The sequence below is a fragment of the Corythoichthys intestinalis genome, chromosome 15 (genome assembly GCF_030265065.1).
Source record: "Corythoichthys intestinalis isolate RoL2023-P3 chromosome 15, ASM3026506v1, whole genome shotgun sequence".
In the NCBI taxonomy this organism is placed as follows: Eukaryota; Metazoa; Chordata; class Actinopteri; order Syngnathiformes; family Syngnathidae; genus Corythoichthys; species Corythoichthys intestinalis.
This window is the reverse complement of record NC_080409.1, coordinates 53,620,053-53,644,075: the sequence shown is the minus strand read 5'-3', so window position 1 is coordinate 53,644,075 and position 24,023 is coordinate 53,620,053. Positions and strand designations below refer to the sequence as shown.

At 41.2% G+C, this 24,023-nt stretch overlaps 1 protein-coding gene across 2 annotated transcripts in view; it reads right to left on the bottom strand.

Moving 5' to 3' along the window:
* Positions 1–4,894: 4,894 nt before the first annotated feature.
* Positions 4,895–24,023, bottom strand: part of LOC130930694 (unconventional myosin-VI-like) — a 130,649-nt gene continuing 111,520 nt past the window's right edge. The window contains exons 28-34 of one of the 2 annotated variants that reach the window (XM_057858734.1): positions 22,440–22,600; positions 22,250–22,300; positions 13,504–13,607; positions 11,654–11,788; positions 9,874–10,092; positions 5,734–5,949; positions 4,895–5,658 (exon numbers count right to left, since the gene is read on the bottom strand). In XM_057858734.1, the coding sequence (XP_057714717.1) occupies positions 5,750–5,949; positions 9,874–10,092; positions 11,654–11,788; positions 13,504–13,607; positions 22,250–22,300; positions 22,440–22,600 (870 nt within the window). In that variant the 3' untranslated portion in view covers positions 4,895–5,658; positions 5,734–5,749. The remainder of the gene's footprint in view (positions 5,659–5,733; positions 5,950–9,873; positions 10,093–11,653; positions 11,789–13,503; positions 13,608–22,249; positions 22,301–22,439; positions 22,601–24,023) is intronic. The other variant, XM_057858735.1, reaches the window with a different exon arrangement.

Genomic DNA, 24,023 nt, shown 5'->3' with positions numbered 1-24,023 from the left:
AGGTGTCTGCTTTAACTAAAACCACCCAAACATTTACAGGTTTTCATATTTGAATGAGGATAGTATGAAAACAATGACAGAAGGGGGCAAAATAAGTAAGTGAACCATCACATTTAATTTTTTGTGGACCCCCTCTTTGGCAGCAATAACCTCAACCAGATGCTTCCTACAGCTGCAGATCAGTCTGGTACATCGATCAGGACTAATCTTGGCCCATTCGTCTCTCCAAAACCGCTGAAGTTCAGTCAGATTCCTGGGATGTCTGGCATGAATCGCTGTCTTTAGGTCATGCCACAGCATCTCATGGGGGTTCAGGTCTGGACTTTGACTTGGCCGCCCCAGAAAATGCATTTTGTTCATCTGAAGTTGATTTACTTCTGTGTTTTGGATCATTGTCTTGTTGCAGAATCCATCCTCTTTTTAGCTTCAACTGTCTGACAGATGGCCTCAGGTTATCCTGCAAAAGGTTTGGAATTCATTCTTCAAGTTGTCTAGGCCCTGAGGCAGAAGACAACTCCAAATCATGACGCTCCCTCTACCATGCTTCACCTTGGGGATGAGGTGTTGATGTGGGTGAGCTGTTCCATTTATCCTCCACACAGGACGTTGTGTGTTACTCCCAAACAATTCAACTTTGGTTTCATCAGTCCACAAAACATTTTGCCGAAACTTCTGTAGAGTGTCCGAGTGCCTTTTTGCAAACATTAAAAGACCAACATTTTTTTTTTTTTTTTTAAGACAGCAGTGGCTTCCTCTGTGGAGTCCCCCCATGAACACCATTCTTGTCCATAGTTTTACATATAGTTGATGTGTGCAGAGATATTGGACTGTGCCAGTTATTTCTGTAAGTCTCTAGCAGACACTCTAGGGTTCTTTATCACCCATCAGTTTTCTGCGCTGAACTCTTGGCGCCACTCCTTGGGAGAGAAGCAACAGTGCCAAACTCTCTCCATTTGTAGACAACTTCTCTGACTGTCGATTGATGAACATCCAGACTTTTAGAGCTGGTTTTGCATCCTTTCCCAGCTTTATACAAATCAACAATCCTTGATCGCAGGTCTTCAGACAGCTCTTTTGAGCCATGATGCACATCAGACAATGCTTCTCTTCAATTCTTACCAGGTGTGTGTTTTATTAAGGGCAGGGCAGCTTTAAACCACTCATCAGTGGTTGGGCACACACCTGGTTTAAGTTGTTTGGTAAAAATTGGTTTCAATTGCCCTATAAGTCTTCTTAGACAGAGGGTTCACTTACTTATTTTTCCCCCTTCTGTCATTATTCTCATGCTATCCTCATTAAAATATGAAAACCTATAAATGTTAGAGTGGCTTTAGTTAAAGCAGATGGTTTTTTCATCTGTGTGATTTTAACAAATATCAGACTACATGTATAGTATCTTGCCAATATTAGATGTCCTGGCTTGGTTAAAGTTGGGTGCATTGTGCATTAAGACCAGTGTACCACTGTAATCTGATTACTTTCTTCAGTAACGAGTAATCTAATGCTTTCATTTTTCCAAGCCAGTAATCCGATTAAAGTTAGTTTTTCTAGTGCCTTCTAGTTCTATTTTGTTGTGGCGGCCGTGGCACAGTTGGTAGCTAGAGTTGTCCTTGGACTGATGGGTCAGTGGTTCGATTCCCGGCTATGACTGCCCACTGTCAAAGTGCCTTTGGGCAAGGCACTGAACCCCGATTTGCCTCCAATGGTTTAGGGTTTGGTTAGTGTGTGAATGGGTAAATGTGTGCAAATGTAAAGCGCTTTGGGCATGGTAACCACGCAGATAAATGCGCTATATAAGTACAGTCCATTTACCATTTGCCTCATAATGTATGTAGAATGAAGAATACTGTAGTCATGTACGAAGAGCATTTCTCATCGGGGAAAAAAAAAAAAAAAAGGGTCACATGTATTACGATGCTGTTTGAGGCTGTCTGCCACGGCGGTCAACAACATAGCATTCTGACAAGGCAGCGAGGCTAACAGTGAAAGGCAGGATATATACTGCAAATGGATGCCTTTGCTCACTGGAAATACAGCCATTACTTCACATTTCTGTCCGGTAAAGATGACAAAAATTTCTCCGTGTGTTGTAAACTTTTCGCTGGCTGAAAATGACTGTCGGTCGCTAAATCAACAAAGAAGCACTTGGAATTACAGTACAACGCGACAAAACTCGAAAAGTTTTTGCAAAGGGGGCCAGATTTGATGTGGTAAAAATGTGGGGGGCCGACCTTGGCTGACGTCCTTTATGTAGAACAATATATTTAAGCAAATTTTGTGTGTCACATTTGCTTTATTATTTTTTTGTATTAATAATTTCAACAATCTCGCAAGTAGCCTTTGTGGTGTTCCCTTTTGGCTCTCGGGCTCTTGTGAAATACTGCTGCTGTGAAGTTAAACTACCTTCAAGTTGTTTCAATTCTCGCTACATATCTTCCCTGTAATCTTGTCATATATGTCAGCGTCTTGTTTGGTAATCTCGCCTCACATTCAACTCTTTAAAAACAGCGACTATCTCTTTTTAAATAAGGCAGACACAGTTTTTGCGTATTTTAGTGAGGAAATAGTCCAATTTCCACCTATCCTTGAAGCGTTGGCTGTAGCTCTCAACTTTCTTGTTTTTGTTGATTGTCGCCATTTTAGAAAATTGGGAGCAAAGGGTCACACGGAGTAATGTTGCTTAGAGTGCTGCTGCGTTTTAGTGGGTAAACGAGGAGGAGCATTTAGTGTGTAAGCTACTTCATATGCTGGAAGCAGTACTGCTGACCAATTTATTAAAAGTCTGTGTGCGGGCCAGATGTTAGTGATTTTACGACTGGGGGCCGGATGAAATCTGACCACGGGCCACATTTGGCCCCCGGGCCGGACTTTGGCCATGACTGGCCTACAGGTAACAAGACAGCCAGCACTTCCAAAGTTTGTAACCAGCCTTTATGCACATTTTATTATCACTGTTTGTAACCATAGGCGGAGTTTTACGTTTGTGGGGCTGGGGGTAAAGCATGTTGATGACAAACAAAAGTCAAAAGTTTCGACACACCTAAACATTTTTACGTTTTATATATTTTCACTACTATTGTATATCCTCTCTGAATACATCAAAACTATGAACGAACATGTGGAATGGCCAAAAAAAGTGAAATAACTGAAAACAGGTTTTATATTCTACATTCTTCAAAGTATCCACCTTGGAGGTGTTGCCAAACTTTTGGCCAATACTGTATATATACATGTACCGTAATTCCTGGACTATAAGGCGCACCTGACTATAAGCCGCCAACCGCCAAATTTGACATGAAAACGGCATTTGTTCATAGATAAGCCACACTGGACTATAAGCCGCAGTTGTCCACATTGTATTATAGGATATTTACACCAAAAGATATTAACTGGTACCACTTCATTTGACAAGGGCATCATAAGACTGTCATGAGACCAAATGAACCACCATTAAGCTTTGAACCAATTGGGTGCAAAGCCTTATTGTTTCTAAAAGCTTCATTTGGCCATCACTGCTCCCTTGGGGGAGACAGTCAACCTCTGCTGCCACCTGCTTTCAACACTCATCCAACATTCCTCCTACCATGCATTGCGGTGCTACAGATGTAAATAGCAATCAAAATTCATATTCTGTGCTAATTATTTCTTCAGTTACTGTTCCAGTTGTTTCATTAGTTGCTAGTTATGGTATTTGGTAACATTTTCTTGGATAGTGGTGCCATAATACTGTCAAATGACAGTCATAATTATTACATGACAATGTCATAAGCATTAATGAATGCTTATAATAGAGGTCAGTTAGTGTCATCCAGCAAATTATCTCACTTTTAAATGGCCGTAAAAGATCTGAGCTGGACATAAATGGAGTTAGTGAAATAATATGCCACATGACACATATTGACATCTGTCATAAGCATTCAGTAACGTCCATGATAGTGTCATGTCATAATTATTATGTTCTTATGACAGTCTTATGATGCTGCTGTCAAATAAAGTGTTACCTATTAACCCAAATAAATCAACAAATAAGCCGCACTGGACTATAGACCGCAGGATTCAAAATGAGGGAAAAAAGTAGCGGCTTATAGTCCGAAAATTAGGGTATATAAAACTGTTCAAGCTCAGTTGTTGTTGGTTGCGTTTGAAAGCTTAGGTTTACAAAAATTCTAAACATCCATCTTGCTTCCACAGGTGTAGTTTTACTTAGCAAAGCAAAAGCTAGTGTCTTAGGCGCTAGTCAAATGATCTGCTCGAAAAATGATTTTGACCCATTATGAAATACGTTGTAGGATTCTTGTTCGTTTCATTAATTTTTGTTGTTTTATTGCTTTACAACTTTATAGACAATATTTTAACAGCTAGGTCTTTATTTTAAAGGGGAAGTTCAGAATCTTTGACATTAGGCTTTATCTTGGAGTTTGCGGGGGTTTATTTAGTCGTTGGAGTTGATTTGAACAAATTCCGTGCAGTTTGTCAGTTATTTGTTAGTTTCAGGGCTCCGGGGTGGCTAAGCTAGCGCGAGTCAATGGTGGTTGAAATCAAGTCCATCGACTAATTAAACCCCCGCTAACTCAAAGATTAAGCCTTATGTGAAAAATTCAATTACATGTGATGACATTTTGTTGTTGTCATTTTTATGTTGAGGTAGCAAAAGGAGAAAAATTGGTAAAAAGTAACTGATTTTAAAGTAACTTAGTTACTTTGATAATAAAGTAATCGGTAAAGTAACTAGATTACTTTTTTGAGGTGTAATCAGTAATTAAATTACTTTTTTAAGTAATCTGTGACAACACTGATTAAGACAAATGCTTCTTTTTAACCTCGTCAGGAAAAAATGCCCAAAATGACAGTGTTTATCATTCACATCATCTGAAAAAAGAATTTTTTTTTTTCCAATTAAAAGATTGCATTCCTTGGTATACTGTATTTGTATGAAAGTACCTATTCCCCTTAGATAAATAACCAAACAAAAATCTTTTGGAAATGCCTAAATTGAGACAAATGACTGTTTTGATGAGATAATGAGTCGTGTTTATCTCACCCAAACACACTTAATGTGCAAGTTGAAGAACAAACGCCTGCAGTGAACCTTTAATCTGCTTTAACACCGCTGATCACCTTGTATGCGTGCGAGCCCGGGATGAACATCGGACGTACATTTGCCTTCCTTTTAAATAATCTGCACGTTAATCTCATTTGCCGCAATGCTCATTAGGACGTCAAGTCCAGTTAGGACTTACTTGCCGCTAACTGCCGCGCTACTCACGATTCTTCACACTTTGACTTTAATGAGGCGAAGCGCTACGGGACCAAGAATAAAACATACACATCAAATATCGTCGTACCGGTAATATATTTTATTCTCTAATGTTGCAGTGGAATTACAAAGATTTTTGAGCGAGAACAACCAAGCAAACACTGCAAACGTGAAAAGCAAAAGATCCTCCTGCATATCACATGAGCATCAATACAAAAAAAAAAAAAATGGAATGAGAATAAATGATGAAGCTAACATTGTGTTTGAAGATTCCGGAACCAACACAGGACACACACACAGGATAAAAACTCAAACGAATGTCTTGCTCGTTAAGGTTTCAGGTCGGACTTTTTGGTGAGGTGCAATTTTAAGGCCGCTTCAAAGGGTGGTGAACACAACATCTAAAAACAACACGACATGAAAGGAGACAGGTAAGATTGCATCATCTATCACATCCCGCTTGCCTTCTGACATACGTTGCCTCGCGCCGGTTCACTTGAGGAGATTCTGCAGCATGGCGGTGGCGTACGTGGGCCGCGCCTGCTTGTTCTCGATGGCTTTCTTCAGGTAATGGATTCCGTCGCAGCGTTCCCAGATTTCCTCAAACTGCCTGGGCAGTATCTCGGCACCCCTCTTCCTGGTCAGACCGGTCTCTTCCAGACTCAGCTCGCACATCTCCATATCATCTTTCCCTGAGGTGGGAGACAATCAAAAGAAGAAAATTGCGAATCCCTCCGGAAGTTGAAAGTGGAGATCAGGGAAAATGAAATGTGAATGGGAAAGGAATTGAGGAATGTGGTGCTGAACGAAAACAAATCATATAATTAGGGCTGTCAAAATGATCCCGTTAACGGGCGGTAATTAATTTTTTTAATTAATCACTTTAAAATATTTGACGCAATTAACGCACATGCCCCGCTCAAACAGATTAACCCTTTAACACCGAACGTGTCGGATAGACACGTTTACGCATATCATCTTTGAAGGCTCGTAACGCTGTAATTACGTCACCCACGTGCCCCTGGTTGGTCTCATTTGAAAGTATGGAAGTTGATGTCAACACCAGTTTTTATTTGAAGTCAATCGACCAAGTAAAACGGGAGATAATGTCATTTGAGTTTTATAGTTTTATTGCACTCATAAATCTGCATTTAAACGCTGCATGGACCATGTGTCTATCTCCACATTTCCATCATTTCTTGTCCTTTTTCAAAACCGAAAGCAGCACAAAAGACTACATATCCCAAGAGCCGTTGTGATGTCAAGAAGGACGAACCTAATGTGAACATTTTAAATAAATTGCCGAGCTAGGCGCCAACTAAGGAAAAGGAGACACGGAAAGCAAGCAACGGCCGGTTGGATTGAGCGAGCGACTTTGAAACGTACAGAATGAATCGTAAACTAAATTTAGCGCAAGCTAATGCATTTTTCCATCAACTCAAGGAATAGGATGAGCTGTATTTGTCGGTTGTTTTCCTCGGATTAGTCGGCTTCTCCGCGAGTAGAAGTGACAGCAGCGCTCAAACGGCGAAAAAGTAGGCTGTGTGACGTTGTATGTGACGCAGCTCAGTGACCTGTTCAAAAACACACTTAAATGAGTGCGCAAAAAAAAAAAAAAAAAAAAAAAAACTTTATTGGGTCGCATGCCTGAAAAATCTGAATTGAACTGAACTACTTGTCAATATTTTTTTAAATACTTTTTTTCAATATTATATATATTTTTTCTTCACGATTAATCTTTTCAAGTTTTATGTAGACGTGTGTTCGACAAGCTTGATTGCATGTACATATATACTTTTGATAAGGTGATGGGTACAACACCTAACTTCACAAAGAGATATCCTCCAAACCCTTTTTTGTGTTGGATGATAAACATAATTTTTTTTCCTCACTATTTTGCACTGTATATAACCTGTTTTGACCATAGTATGTGTAAAGGCCAAAAACGCCAATGACCATACCTGCTGCTTGTGTTGAAACGTCAAACATAAAACTATTCAATCTTATTTTTTTTCTATTGAATGTTTATCCTAGCAAGTTAAATAAATATTATCAAGCTTCAAATGGTTGGTGGAGCACATTTGGTTGTCAGTGGGACATCAACATTACAAATTTTGAAAAAAGATTTTGGGATTGTTTTTTCTCTTTGGGTCCAAAATGTGGATTAAAATTGGTCAGTGAAGAAAACAAACAGTTTGGACATGAACTTCAAGGTGTACTGAAAAAAGGGACCCAAATTGGCCATTGTGAACAATTTTTTCTTTGAAATATAAAGGCAACATCAAAGGCATGCAAATTCGGCCAAAATAGGCTTAGGTGTTAAAGGGTTAAAATGACAGCACAGTGCAATGTGTACTTGTTACTTGTGTTTTTTGGAGTTTTGTCGCCCTCTGCTGGCGCTTGGGTGCGACTGAGTTTATGGGCTTCAGGACCCATGAGGATTGTGTAATTATTGACATCAACAATGGCGGGCTACTAGTTTATTTTTTAAATGAAAATCTTACAAATTTTATTAAAACGAAAACATTAAGAGGGGTTTTAATATAAAATTTCTATAACTTGTAGTAACATTTAAGAACTGCTAATGCCATCTTGTTGATTTATTGTTATAATAAAGAAATACAGTACTTATGTACCGTATGTTGAATGTATATATCCATTAGGGCTGCAGCTATCGAATATTTTAGTAATCGAGTAATCGACTGAAAATTCTATCGATTAATCGAGTAATCGGATAAAACCTTTTTTTTTTAGGTAAAGAGCAATTATAAATATACATAAGAAAAAGAGACATTTAATCTAATATTGAACCATTTTCAGTCAATCAATGTCTTTATTTTCGATGTACATTGTTGAAAACAGCCAACAAGTGCATCTCTGTGACGAGAAAAAAAAAATCACTGCTTTCACTCAAAAAACTTCTTGATCTTATTAAAAAAAACATATTTCTTACCTAAAAATGTAATTACGCTTGATAACACAAATCACTTGAAAGCTATGTGTTTTTTTCCCCACGTGTTTCAATTGAATTTCCATTTGTGTCAAGCTATTTTTAAGTTCTAGTTAAGTTTTAAGTTAGTCTAAAGTGTAAATACTGATAGGATTTTCACTTTTTGCAGTGTTCTAAATAAATGTTTGATACCTGCTTTATTGGAGCACATTAGGGACCAGTGCTACATGGTGTTTTATTCAGCAATGACTACTGAGCTAAAACTGACAGTTAGGTTTATTATGTTTTAATTTTACACCCTCATCACTCTACAGCGCTGTGTTTTTACAGATTAAAAAAGCCTGTAGTATGTAAGACACGTCAGCCATGCATCGACAGTGGTCATAATCAATAGAAACCTAGCCATCCGAAGGGCTAACGTTACGTGAGCGACCGACAGTAACGTAAAGACGGCGGCTGTTTACGAACGCTGCCCAGACGCGGCCGAGTCTATTATTTCGCATCTAGTTCTAAAGGCATGCGATATCTATGAGACGCATCGGACACTACCTGCTACCCCACTAGCATCATGCGGGCGTAGTTTTTAGTAAGGTCGGCGCAGTTTGTAGCGGCTGTCGGCTGCAGTATGTTTTTTTTTTTTTTTTTTTTTTTGGCTTTTTCCTCTACGCAGGTCAGAGCGTTGTCCCGCATTATAAGTAGTCCGGCCAAAACGTGATGCTTAGAGCTGGCAAAATTAAACGATTCCTCGAGGTGAATAAAATTACTCGGATCAGTTTTTAAACTCGAGTTACTCGAGTTGCTCGAGTATTCGTTTCAGCTCTAATATCCATGTTGTGTCTTATCTTTCCATTCCAACAATAATTTAAATATGGCATATTTTATAGATGGTGTGAATTGCGATTAATTACGATTAATTAATTTTTAAGCTGTAAAATTTAAAAAATTTTAATCGTTTGACAGCCCTACATATAATACTAATGCATGTTAGTTTTGAGGGGTTGATGCCATGGCATCATCACCTCATCTCTGCTTCTCCAAAGGTGGGTGGAGTAGCCAAAAATTTTACTGAAGTAAGAGTAGCGTGACTTAAAAATAATTAACTCAACAGTAGTTATCCAAAAAATGTACTCAAGTACAAATAAAAAAATATTTTGTAAAAATAATATTAGAGGTGCACGATAATTATCGGTCCGATAATAGGAATTACGACGTCATCCCTATTAATCCGATAACATTATATATTATTGGGCCTATTAATAATATTTTTGGCACGGTGTCGGATTGGGATGTGTGTGTTTGTTTCCACTCCTGTTTTGCTACTACAAGCTTCTCAAGCAAAAAATATGATTTGAGGGGGCATTCACATGCAATTTTCGACTAGACAAATGGTATTTAGCATAATTATGACACCACATGATGGCAGCGTTATTTACATACCTTTATGAAAATGGATGACTATCATACTGTAAACGTGGGTATTTAGTTTCAAATAAGACCTGTTAAGACAAGTAGTTAGTATCCATGGCCATCTTGTTTTTGTGTTTGCATCCATGGTTCAGTTGTTTTCAGTGTTTGAACTGAATCTTTCTGACAATGCTTTGCTTTTAAAAAACTCAAATTATTTTCTTTATGAAATATCTGTTGTATAAACGCATTGTTGACTGACCTGCCACCAACACAATGGGTCTTTTGTCTGGGTGAAGCTCCATCTGTCGGGCGATCCACGGCCCGTCGAAGTGAGCGTACCACCAGCCCTTCTTTTTATTCTGCGGGTCCTTGTATTGGTCGGCCGGCCGGATGAAAGGGATGCGGAAGTAGCGCTGTTGCCGGTTCATGGCCACTTCCTGGTGTTGGGCCATCATTGTAGGAGCAGGGTTCTGTTGCGCTGTCGAGGGAGAAGAGCCCAGCGGAGAATTTAGTATACATGTAGTCCCCGGGTTACAAACGAGTTCCGTTCCTACGTAATCTGAATTTCCGTGTGAGTTGGAATGAACTCTTTAAGTACCCCTAAACCTCAAAATAACAATCCAAAAGTATTTTGCTTAATGATGGAGGATGCACTGCCCTCTGGCGGCAGTGTTGGGTCAGGCTAAACTGTCGCCTTGTATGACTGAGGAGCAGACTGACATGGATAAGGAATAGCTGCGCTCTAGCCTGGAACTCCAGACTCACCGCTGTTCCAGCTATAGAGTCTGCCGACTGTTCAGCGGATCAAATTCCCAGGGCGGCGCAAGCCACAGCAAACAGACAGCGGAGTGGACCAATCAGCGCCGGGCGGACGTGACGTTGGTAAAGCGACAAGAAACTCGTGAACATACGAGGAGAGCGGAGAAGTTTATTCAACATGGCTAGCGCGAGACAGACTGTTGGTTTTAGCGACTCAATACAATATAATATGGCCCACATAAAGCTGTAAGTTGTTTCAGCTAATATATGTTTGTGTATGCATTTGTAATAAATTTAGAGCACAGTTTGAGGAGTTACGTGTGAGCAATTTGCTCTGGGGATTGTAAATACGTTAGCATTCGTAGCATTTAAGCTAGCAGACTTTTCTTAGGCAAATTAGGCTAATTAAATCTACTAATTTTACATATTAATCAGACTAGATGGATGTTTGAACACAAATTGTTTGATGCCAAGTGTTTTATTCTTAAAATGTGTGTCGTTTTGAAAATTTGCCTCTTTGCTGTCTGAAAAGTTGAACAACGTTTGGTAAGGTCAGAACACGTCATATTAATAAAGTAAAGTCAAAAATAAGTTTCCGTGAGATACAATAAGGTACTGTTTATGCGACTGAAAAAAAACACGACTGGAGATAAAATGGCGGATGAGACTCCGTCGTAACAACATACAAACTCCACACATGACGGCTGGAGCCCAGGATCGAACCATTGATCTAAAAACTGTGAGGCGGACGTGCTCACCACTCTTCTAATAGTAGTTCTAACAGTCTCCAGAAAGTTGACAATCATCATCTAAACATGAGATACAATAAAAAAAGTCAATCTTTTTAAAGGGCAACTGAGGGTCTATACTATCCTCATTGCTTATCAATTTAAACAACCAATAACAATCCATTATTCTTGTGTAAAAAGCCAAAATACACATCCGCGGGATGCTGCCAAAATCGAAACAATGTGTGTGTGTCAAGAGCAAAGCCGTGAGCTGTCACATTAGCGTCTGCTAGACCTGACAAAGCATGACTGGCAGTTACTTGTTAATTAGAATAAATATTTTTCTGCACACAGAAGGCGGCTGCATTTTCTGGCCACTGTATTTTGTCGACTAATTGAATTTTGCCAAGCGCTGGCCTTTTATTTACAGGCAGGTCATTAATCCCTGCCAGTGAACGTGAGGGACGGGAAATGAGGAGGAGAAAATAAACAAATCCGTAAGTATTCACACGCATTGGAATGAGGACGGAGGGAAGTAGGTCGTGAACCAACCGTAGTCGGTGACAGATTTAGGAGCCCTCTGATCGCTTCCGTCATCGTTGCGTTTCTTATTCTTGGACTTCCAGGCGTGATAGACCTTCAGACGCCGGTGGAACTCCTCTCGGCAGGCCGCCAACAGATCGATGTCTGTCCAAACAAAACATGCCATTATACGTATGGATTATTGTGAATTATTGTGACTGGAGTCCGTGGAAGGGACTATAAAGTATAAATCAATTGTGCTTACGAGCTACAGTGGTATGAAAAAGTTTCTGAACCTTTTGGAATTTCTCATATTTCTGCATAAAATCACCATCAAATGTGATCTGATCTTTGTCAAAATCACACAGATGAAAAAAACTGCTTTAACTAAAACCACCCAAACAATTATAGGTTTTAATATTTTAATGAGGATAGGATGTAAACAATGACAGAAAGGGGGAAAAATAAGTGAACCATCACATTTTATATTTTGTGACCCCCCTTTGGCAGCAATAACTTCAACTAGACACTTCCTGCAGCTGCAGATCAGACTGGAACATCGATCAGGCCCATTCATCTCTACAAAACTGCTGTAGTCCAGTGAGAATCCAGGGATGTCTGGCATGAATCGGTCATGCCGCAGCATCTCAATGGGGTTCAAGTCTGGACTTTGACTTGGCCAATCGAGAATGTGTTCCTGTGAAACCATTCAGAAGTTGATTTACTTCTGTGTTTTAGATCATTGTCTATTTGCAGCATCCATCCTCTTTTTAGCTTCAAGTGTCTGACAGACAGCCTCAGGTTTTCCTGCAAAACCTCCTCATTTTGTCCAGGCCTTCAAACAACAAAACAGCCCCAAATCATGATGCTCCCTCCACCATGCTTCACGGTGGGGATGCGGTGTTGATGTCCGTGAGAGCAGTTGGCCAAAGAATTATAGTTCTAAAAATTCCAGCAGAGCATTGTAAGAAACTCATTGACGGATACCGGAAGCGGTTGTTCGCAGTTATTTTGTCTAAAGGTTGTGCTACCAAGTATTAGGCTGAGGGTGCCAAGTACTTTTTGTACTTTTGTCAGGAATGCATTCATTTACTTTTATGATTCTGGCATCGATGGAACAGTTTACACTTCAGAATTAAGTTAGTCATCCTTCATAAACTGTGAAAACATTTGCCAACTGACAAACAGATGGACATATTTGTAACAATTAACGGGTCCACACTCCTATGAGTGAAATTTAAAGTTCTATATGCTCATTAAAGAACTGCTAAAGGAGCACATGTAATAGAGCATCTAAAATAATGAGCTATAAAATTTGAATCACTCCAATCCGAGCTGACTTTTAAAATATCCCTGAGGTATCAAGTTGATAAATATAAAACCGAACCCGACTGGGTTAATCAACTCTTAGGGAGTTTAATAAGTCGCTCCCATTAATTGGCCTTCAAAAAGTAATTTATGTAAGCGGCATCTTCAGCACTACGTGAACAGATTATCCAGATGTCCTTGGAAGTATCCGAGTGACTTAACGGTGCCCGCCATGTCCCGGGCAGCCAGTGGAAAGTCATTTGATCTTCATACTCGACTGAGTAGAAGTTGGCTCGGAAAGAGTCGGAAGGGCAGAGGTCCGTCATCCTTTCCTAACTTCCTTTCTGCGCCGCTTAAAAAAAGCCGGTGTAATGAGCTAGCGGCAGCTGCGGGAGCGCCGACTGATCCGTCTTTTCATTTGACGGGCGTAAGATCTGGTCTTTCCGCATGCTCCGCACAGCTGCAGGCTGAGCTTTTTTGGCAAGCGCGCTGGATACTTAAAAAGAAATGACTGCGAGGAATCCACCAAAGTGTAAATGTTACATACAAACAAGCAAGCTGGGTTTTCTCACCGCAGGAAGTGTTGATGACATCTCGCAGTTCAGCATACTTCCACTTGCTGAGGTCATACTTTTTCACGCCAGCCGCAGCTTTGGTTGCCTGCACCTGAGGGCCCCTGCGGGTGAAGACAGAGTGATGATGAGTGCGCGTGGGACGCATACAGAAGACAATGACAGTGCACAAAATGTTCACTGTCTGTCTGCCAATGCCAGAGATCATGATGTGCGGCTGTTACCGAGGCACATATTTCACCTTTCACGAGCAAGAGCTGTAATCTTAAAAAGCAGCGCATCATTGATTTTACTCGAAGCACTTAAAAGTACCATTAAGAATTTAGTCAGCCAACCTAAGTGGTTGCATCATTTTTAGTTGAAAGACGCATTTGTGAGAGGGTAAATAATATTGTTCGAAAAGAATTGTGACAGGATCAGTTACTAATTATGGCACAGTGGTATGAAAAAGTATCCGAACCTTTTGGAATTTCTCATATTTCTGCATAAAATCACCCTCAAATGTGGTCTTTGTCAAAATCACACAGATGAAAAAACAGTGTCTGCTTTAACTAAAACCACCCAAACATTTATGGGTTTTCATATTTTAATAAGGATAGGATGAAAACAATGACAGAAGGGGGAAAAATAAGTAAGTTAACATCACATATTTAACTCGTTCACTCCCAGCCATTTTCACCGGTTTCCCCTTCACTCCTGGCCGTTTTACTGGATTTTGACTAATTTTGCAAGGCCCACAGAAATTTCTGTTCTATTGCTATATAAACAACCCACCAAAAGAAAGATTAGACTCTCTTCTTTCAACAGGAAAAAAGTAAGTTCATATCTGTACTAGGGCTGTCAAAATTATCGCGTTAAAAGGCGGTAATTAATTTTTTTAATTAATCACGTTAAAATATTTGACGAAGTTAACGCACATGCCGCGCTCAGACAGATTTAAATGACAGTATTGTGAAATGGCCACATGTTAATTGCGTTTTTTGGAGTTTTGCCGTCCTCTGCTGGCGCTTGGGTGCGACTGATTTTATAGGCTTCAGCACCCATGAGCATTGTAAATATGAATGTGTGTGTGAATAAATTGAATTTAAAATTGAATTGCGTAAGTAATTATTGACATCAACAATGGCGGGCTACTAGTTTATTTTTTGATTGAAATTTTTACAAATTTTATTCAAACGAAAACATTAAGAGGGGTTTCAATATAAAATTTCAATAACTTGTACTAACATTTATCTTTTAAGAACTACAAGTCTTTCTATCCATGGATCGCTTTAACAGAATGTTAATAATGTTAATGCCATCTTGTTGATTTATTGTTATAATACACAAGTACAGTCCTTATGTACCGTATGTTGAATGTATATATCCATCTTGTGTCTTATCTTTCCATTCCAACAATAATTTACAGAAAAATATTCTATAGATGGTTTGAATTGCGATTAATTATGATTAATTCATTTTTAAGCTGTAATTAACTCGATTAAAAATTTTAATCATTTGACAACCCTAATCTTTTTCCATTCTTTAGAAATCAGCATTAGAAAATAGCTTAGTTTGAGCAATTTTCCAATTTCTGATGAAAAAACAGAGAAATTGAGCTTTTTGTAGACGCATACATTTCAAACACGACTTTAACAGAGCTATTTTTTGTTTTAGTTACATCCGAAACATCTGAATAATGTTTTCCTCTTACAAGATAACATAAACAACAAGACAAATAGAGCTTTTGATAGCAAAGTAACAATTTATTTACACATAACTAACTGAGAGATTACACTGTTGTGGGCGCGGAACTTTTCCCTCATCGCCGTCTGTCTCATAAAAATTGATTTTTTTTTTAGTCTTTCAAGTACGGACTCAACGGCATCGTCCGCTGCACGGGTGGTCCCGGTTGTTCTGCTCAGTTGTCCGCCGCCTGGCATCCTGGATGTCCATTCGGTCGTCTTCTGCCTGCGCCACGGCCCGCCATTCCTTCCGTTGAATCAGGTTGGGGGGGGGGTCTTACCAAATGCGCTACTGCCCTCCAGTGGCCAGTTTTATTGCTTTAAAATGGATTTTCAGCTTTGTGCTTTGGTTGAAGTTGAATCAGAACCTAGAGATGTGTCTTGTGAAAAAAACGTAAAACGTCTTTGGGACACTGAAACAATTAAAAATAGAATGTATTTATACATTTTTGGGAGCAAATGAGTTAACATTTCTTGGCCCCTTTTTTGGCAGCTATAACTTCAAGCAGAGGCTTCCTGTAGTTGCAGAGCAGTCTGGCACATCAATCAGGACTAATCTTGGCCCATTCTTCTCTACAAAACTGCTGTAGTTCAGTCAGATTCCTGGGACGTCTGGCATGAATCGCTGTCTTTAGGTCATGCCTCAGCATCTCAATCGGGTTCAAGTCTGGACTTTGACTTGGCCACTCCAGAAAGTGTATTTTGTTCTTCTGAAACCATTCTGCAGTTGATTTACTTCTGTGTTTTGGATCATTGTCTTGTTGCAGCATCCATCCTCTTTTTAGCTTCAACTGTCTGACAGACGGCCTCAGGTTTTCCAGCAAAACTGTTGAATTCATTGTTCCATTATTGATTGCAAGCTGTCCAGGCCCTGAGGTAGCAAAACAGCCCCGAATCATGATGCTCTCTCCACCTTGCTTCACGGTGGGGATGAGGTGTTGACTTTGGTGAGCTTTCCCATTTTTCCACCACACATAGCGTTGTGTGTTACTCCCAAACAATTCGACTTTGGTTTCATCAGTCCACAAAATATTTTGCCAAACTTCTGCGAAGTGTCAAAGTGTCTTTTTGCTGACATTACATGAACAACAATGTTTTTTTTTTTCAAGACAGCAGTGGCTTCCTCCGTGGAGTCCTCCCATGCACAACCATTCTGAAGTTGATTTACTTCTGTGTTTTGGATCATTGTCTTGTTGCAGCATCCATCCTCTTTTTAGCTTCAACTGTCTGACAGACGGCCTCAGGTTTTCCAGCAAAACTGTAGAATTCATTGTTCCATTATTGATTGCAAGTTTTTCAGGCCCTGAGGCAGCAAAACAGCCCCAAATCATGATGCTTCCTCCACTATCCTTCACTGAGGTGATGAGGTGCAGATGTTGGTGAGCTGTTCCGATTTTTCCTCCACACATGATGCTGTGTGTTACTCCCAAACAATTCAACTTTGGTGTCATCAGTCCACAAAATATTTTGCCAAAACTGTGGCGTGTCGAAGTGCCTTTTGCGAACACGAGCAACCATTTGTTTTTTTAGACAGCAGCGGCTTCCTCCGTGGAGTCCTCCCATGAACACCATTCTCGACCATAGTTTTACATGTAGTTGGTGTGTGCAAAGAGATATTGTACTGTGCCAGTGATTTCTGTAAGTCTTTAGCAGACACTCTAGGGTTCTCTTTTACCTCTCTGAGTTTTCTGCGCTGAACTCTTGGCATCATCTTTGGTGGACTGCCACTCCTTGGGAGAGAAGCAACAGTACCAAACTCTCTCCAATTGTAGACAACTTCTCTGACTATTAATTGATGAACATCCAGACTTTTAGAGATGGTTTTGTATCCTTTGCCAGCTTTCTACAAATGAACAATCCTTGATCGCAGGTCTTCAGACAGCTCTTTTGACCGAGCTATAATGCACATCAGACAATGACAATTGAAGACATCAAGACATTTCTTACCAGGTGTGTGTTTTATAGTGAGCAGGGCAGCTTTAAACCACTCATCAGAGATTGGGCACACCCTGGAATTAAAATGTTTGGTTAAAATTGGTTTCAATGCTGTTTATGTCCCCTTGGGTAGAGAGTTCCTTTCTGTCATTGTTTGCATGCTATCCTCATTAAAATATGAAAACCTATAAATGTCTGGGTGGTTTTAGTTATAGCAGACACTGCTTTTTCATCTGTTTGATTTTGACAAATATCAGATCACTTTTTGATGGAGATTTTATGCAGAAATGTGAGAAATCCCAAAAGGTTCATATACATTTTCATACCACTGTATGTGGAATTTGATTTAATTTGATTCTATCCGCCGACTCTAAGGATAGCTCACTGACAGCTTTTGTATTCGTTGGCCGCTTTCCAAAAATCTGCAGGAGGGCAGTCCCCTGTGCAAGCAATTGATGAAGATATAAAGACTTCCCGCAAAGTGTAAACTAAAGTCCTATATGTGAGCAAACATTTTCAATGCGTGCTTGATGCTCTCCTTGGCTGCTTTGGTCGATGTTTGCTTTGACATTAAAGTCCTCATAATGGGCCCGTCCAAAAAAAACCAAAAATAAAACAGCAAAGCTTCTTAGTTTCAATCAGTACACATTACAAGCATGTCAGCCGGAGGTTTACGCAGCACTTTGCCCCCCATCTCATCTGTAGCTTAAAGTGTATTTAAAATCAGCTGGACCGAAACATTTCGCTCCCTTGTTTAATTTATGAATCAAATGGGTTGTGCAGACCTTCAGACAGTTAACAGCAGGTCTGAAATCACATACCCGAGCTTTCCCGCAGAGTCGAGGCTGCTAATTCAATAATACTGAGGAATTAAGCCCTCTATTTACAGCTGCTAATGTCTAAGAAAGAGGATGTCTTATCTCATCATCCAGATTAGCGGTTACAGCATTATTAATGATGACTAAAAAGTTGGAACTAGTGAGAACCATCATCATCAGTTTAGCTGAGACATTGAGACATGAGGAGGATTGTGCTGGCAGGAAATAAGCAATGGGAGCGAAGCGATGGACTGTTGCTAATAGTAGGTTGGAACATGAGGCTAGCGACCACAGGTCTTAATGATTTTTTGTCATATCTGGCTACTGTCATGCATGCCACGTCCTGGACATTATACTGGGATGCGACCCGGTTAATGTCCGTGTCAGTCGACCCGGGAAATTGCTTTCAGACATAAGGACTACTCGTTTAAATCCCGGAACTTATGTTTGGAAGGGGCTCAAGACGCATGATGCTGCGTTTAACTGACTAGTAAAATTGTTTATCCCTAGACTAAACCATACAGTGGCACATCTACATATGAAAGCTTTGGTACACGAAATATTCACTTTACGTTGTTACGAAAAGTTTTTCGAATCTTTTTTCGCTTGATATTACGAAAGATATTACCGTAATTTCCCGAATATAAGGCACACCCGTGTATAACGCGCACCCCATATTTACTTGTAAAATCTAGGGAAAATTATTGTACTCGTGTATACCGCGCACGCTAATTTTAGCACCAATAAATAGAAGAATACGAGAAAACAGAGCTCGTGTACAGATACAGAAATGTCATTTTACTGACTGGTGAAACACAGCACACGCATAGCACATTGGTAGTTCAAAACATTACCGTAAACTGACAATACAGTGCCCTCCATAATTATTGGCACCCCTGAAAAAGATGTGTTTTTTAGCTTCTAATATTTCATCTGACCAAAGCACACGGTCCCAGTTGAAGCCTGGGACCGTGTGTATTTTTGTGTGAGACCAAGATTGAGCTTTTTGGCAACAAACACTCTAAGTGGGTCTGGCGTGCCACGAAAGATGCGCATGCTGAAAAGCACCTCATACCCACTGTGAAGTATGGGGGTGGGTCAGTGATGCTGTGGGGCTGTTTCGCTTCCAAAGGCCCTGGGAACCTTGTTAGGGTGCATGGCATCATGAATGCTTTGAAATACCAGGACATTTTAAATCAAAATCTGTTGCCCGAAAGCTGAAGATGGGTCGTTACTGGGTCTTTCAGCAAAACAATGACCCTAAACATATGGCCAAATCTACACAGAAATGGTTCACCAGACACAAAATCAAGCTCCTCCCATGGCCATCTCAGTCCCCCGACCTTGTTTTGTTGGCAAAAGGGGGTTGTACAAAGTATTTACACCAGGGGTGCTAATAATTGTGACACACATTATTTGATGTCAAGGAATTTTTTCTTTACGTGGGATTTTTTCCCTACTGAATGAATGCACTTGTATTGAAGGTTGGATTTTTTTCTTTTTTTCCATTAAGGTCCCATATTATTTGAATTAAAAAAATATATATTAGAAGCTAAAAAACACATCTTTTTCAGGGGTGCCAATAATTATGGAGGGAACTGTTTGTACAGTATGGTAATAATATGATCTGATAACTTCTTGAACTTACCACAGTCCAGGAGAAAACAAAACAGATGTGACTTTTCCTTTAAAGGCTGCTATATAACTTGCTCGTTTCATCATGATGAATAAATGTTTCCTCCATGGATTGATACGGTAAAATGAAAGTGAGAACGTAAGTTGGAAATCCGAGAGAGCTCACCCCTGTCGACACGACAATAACAATAGGAACTATTGTTATTTGGGTTTGAGTTTCCCGAGGGACAGATATAGTTGACGGACACAGCAAGTGTGTGTTGTTACGTTTGTTATGGTCCGAGTTGCGGAGCTGCAATAAACGTTGACTCAAATGAGTTCAAGAAACTAAATTATGTGCTTTATGAAGAGTGAAAAAAGCAAAAGCCTTATATTCGGGAAATTACTATAGTACTATAAAACAGTTGTCTTCAACCCGGTCCTCAAAGGCTTGCTGTGGCTTGCTGTGGGGTTTGGTTTTTGTGCCTGCTGATCCAGCACAGATAGTTGAACCAATGAGGTTTCTGCTAAAACAAGCAGCACCTGACTGCAATCAACTGATTTCACTTGAAAAACACCAGATTGGTGAAAAAGTGTCGTCATCTCAATTGGTTGTAATAAAATCCCGCACCCACAGCGGGCCTTTGAGGACCGGGTTGGAGAGCACTGCTATAAAAGATATGTAACTCCCGAAATTTCGAAAGTTGCGCTCTAAGATACTGCTGCTCTATTGATCAGAGTCTTTCCCATTAGCGATGTGCGCAACTAGTTGTTAAATCGTTTAGCCACCTACTCATAAATACGCGTTTTGTATTTTACTAGTCGCTTCAACTCAACATCATGCATCTTTAGCCCCTTTCAGAGATACGCATTGAACAGCTCTGTAAATGATAGCTTATAATAGCTAGCTTTGCCAGTTGAAAAGCCTCAATACTGACTACAAAAAGTACTTGTCCTGTTGCTGGGTTTCTCCATCCATCCATCCATCCATCCATCCATCCATCCATCCATCCATCCATCCATCCATCCATCCATCCATCCATCCATCCATCCATCCATCCATCCATCCATCCATCCATCCATCCATCCATCCATCCATCCATCCATCCATCCATCCATCCATCCATCCATCCATCCATCCATCCATCATCTTCCGCTTGCTCTGGGGTCAGATCGCGGGGGCAGCAGCTTTAACAGGGAAGCTCAGACTTCCCTCTCCCCAGCCACTTCAACTAGCTCCTCCGGCGGGATCCCAAGACGTTCCAGGCCAGCCGTGAGGCAGTCTCTCCACCGTGTCCTGGGTTGTCCTCCCGCTGGTGGGACATGCCCGGAACACCTCTCCAGGGAGGCGTCCAGGAGGCATCCGAACCAGATGCCTGAGCCACTTCAGCTGGCTCCTCTCAACGCGGAGGAGTAGCGGCTCGACCCCTAGTCCCTCCCTAAGGGAGAGCCAGGACACCCTGCGGAGGAAACTCATTTCGGCCACTTGTATCCGGGATCTTGTCCTTTCGCTCACGACCCACAGCTCGTGACCACAGGTGAGCGTAGGAATGTAGATCGACTGGTAAATCGAGAGCTTCGCCTTTCGGCTCAGCTCCTTCTTCACTACTACGGACCGGTGCAAAGTCCACATTACTGCAGACGCCGCAACGATCTGCCTGTCGATCTCCCGCTCCCTCCTACCCTCACTGACCCCAAGATACTTGAACTCCTCCACTTTAGGCAGGATCTCATCCCTGACCCGGAGATGGCACTCCACCATTTTCCGACCGAGGACCATGGTCTTGGATTTGGGGATGCTAATCTTCATCCCAACCGCTTCACACTCAGCTGAGAGTGAGAGTTGGCGGTCATGGCTTGAAGCCAACAGCACCACATTATCTGCAAAAAGCAGGGATGCAATGCTGAGGCCACCAAACCGGACCCCCTCAACGCTTCGGCTGCGCCTAGAAATTCTATCCATAAAAATTAGGAACAGAATCGATGACAAAGGGCAGCCTAGGCGGAGTCCAACCCTCACAGGGAACGAATTCGACTTACTGCCGGCAATGCGGACCAAAGTCTGACACCGGTCGTACAGGGACCGAACAGCCCTTACCAAGGGCTCGGTACCCCGTACTCCCGGAGCATCCCCCACAGGCCTCCCCGAGGCACATGGTTGAACGCCTTCTCCAGATCCACATAACACATGTAGACTGGTTGGGCGAACTCCCATGCACCCTCAAGGACCCAATAGCATCAATAAGAACAACAAAAAAACACAGTCTACTTTTTGAATGCAATCTTAATCTGGAATTAAGATGCAAATCGATCATTATACAAGAACGCAACCGGCACCAATATTGAGTGGTTATAATCCATCTTCAGAGGACGTGATGTCGAAACATAAATGTGTGAGCTAAACAGCAAACTGAGCAAACACTCAGAGTAAATAGTATGATCTGCGCTCCTGATCAAACACAAATATCCTCAGAAGAGCACATCCAAAGATTTTTACTAATGAAAAATCTATTGTTGCATTTGATGTGTGATTGTGGGCTAGGGGGAATGAAACAAGGGCTTTACATTGCTGATCTACTCAAAGCATGGATGGAACTATGATTGTGACTATTTTTTTTTTTTCAATGCTACTAATGAATTGTCCTGAGTCCTTACATGGCTTTGGCTGAGGATGCAGAAATAGGAAGATCCGAAAAAGCCTCATCACTATGAGAGGACAGAGTAATAAGAGAAAAGCGGTTACACTTGCTTGGAAATCAGAAATAATTCATGTTAATTAATTTTATTGTTAAAACGAGTTCAACATGTGTGTCCCGCATACGTTTGTTTTATGAACATGTAATACCTGCGCAGACTGGGGTCTATCTGACCATCATCTGTGATCAGCTCAGCCTCGCTCTGAGCAATCCTCATGGCAAGCTCTCTGTCACGTCTCTCCTGCTCCAGCATCGCGGTCCGCTGGACCTGCTCCTCACGCTCTAGGGCAAACTGGATTTCAAGCTCCGCCTGTAAAAATCCCACACACACAAACAAAGCACATGCTGTCTTAATGCGGATGGTCTTCTCTGGCAGAATCTAGTGTATAGAGCAATTAAAACTTGGCTGCATACTTGAGCCTGATTAAAGCTATTAATCCACTATTAAAAAAAGCATGGTCATGTGTCTAGACCAGCGGTCTCAAACCGACTCCACAAAGGGCCGCAGTGGGTCCTGGTTTTTGTTCCAACAGATCCAGCACAAACAGTTCAACCAATGAGGTTTCTACTAACATAAGCAGCACCTGATTGCAATCAACTGATTACACTTGTAAGAAACCAGATTGGTGAAAAGGTATTTGTCTCGTTTGGTTGGAATGAAATCCAGTACCCCCTGCGGCCCTTTGAGGACCGGTTTGAGACCACTGGTCTAGACAAACAGAGCAACAGCAGTTTGGGAGTTCTTTCCTAACAATAGTTTCCTCCGGACGGATTAGCTGGGAAGGGTCCTCAAACAATGCCTCGTCATGCTGGCGGTGGTTTTCACTAAGATATTCAATGCATCGCTGTGCCAGTCTGACATCCCGCAATGCTTGATAGAGTTGCTCGATACTGCCGTGGAGCCGAGGGTTAAGGGTTAACCCATAATATCGACATCGGTTTTTCATTATCCATTTTGGCCCGTCATGCATGCTGCCATCAGAGTGAATGTCAGTGTTGTTTTCCTCAACGATGATGATAACGAATATGTTTCGTTGACGAACAATTTTTTCATGATGATGATGAAACAATAAGTAGCGAAAAATGTGTCTTAGGAGACAAAAACATTACAAGTGAAGGAATCTGACCTTTTAGCCAGATTGCTGGAATCGCGCCAGCCGAGCTCCAACGACCCGGGCCGACAGGATTCTTACATCCCGGCCAAAAGGCCAAACTCCGTGTGTTCACCTTAGTTTCAACTCTTTGTACTGACTCCATTTTGAAAGGTTTAAAGAAGGCTCACCGAAAACAAGTTGACAATTTATTCAGGTCGGCAGCGATCAAACAGCAAGGCGAAACAGAAGCGGACTTAGGCGGGGAGGCAAGGTCACCCTATCATGTCAACAAAAGTTTCCCGAGAAAAAAGAACACGATTAGTTAAACATTCAGTCTTTTGACGGCTCTCGCGGGGCAGGCAGTGGGCAGGAAAAAGGGTGTGTTTAGGATTATTATCTGTTTGTGGATTGGACAAGGGGATTCGGGAGTTACTGTTATCCGGGCAACGAGGGTTGTGGATTTTGCCACCCCAGCGTCAAAGGGGCTCTTGGAGTCTTGTCAGTTGTCTTATCAGTTGGATATCGGGCATTTTCCGGTGTTCCTTGTGTTGGGACAGAGCGTCCCGCCATTTGTTCTGGGCTGTCCGGGAGAACTGATTAGTGAAAGTTGGTGTTGCAGACGTGGGCTTGTCAGCTTCA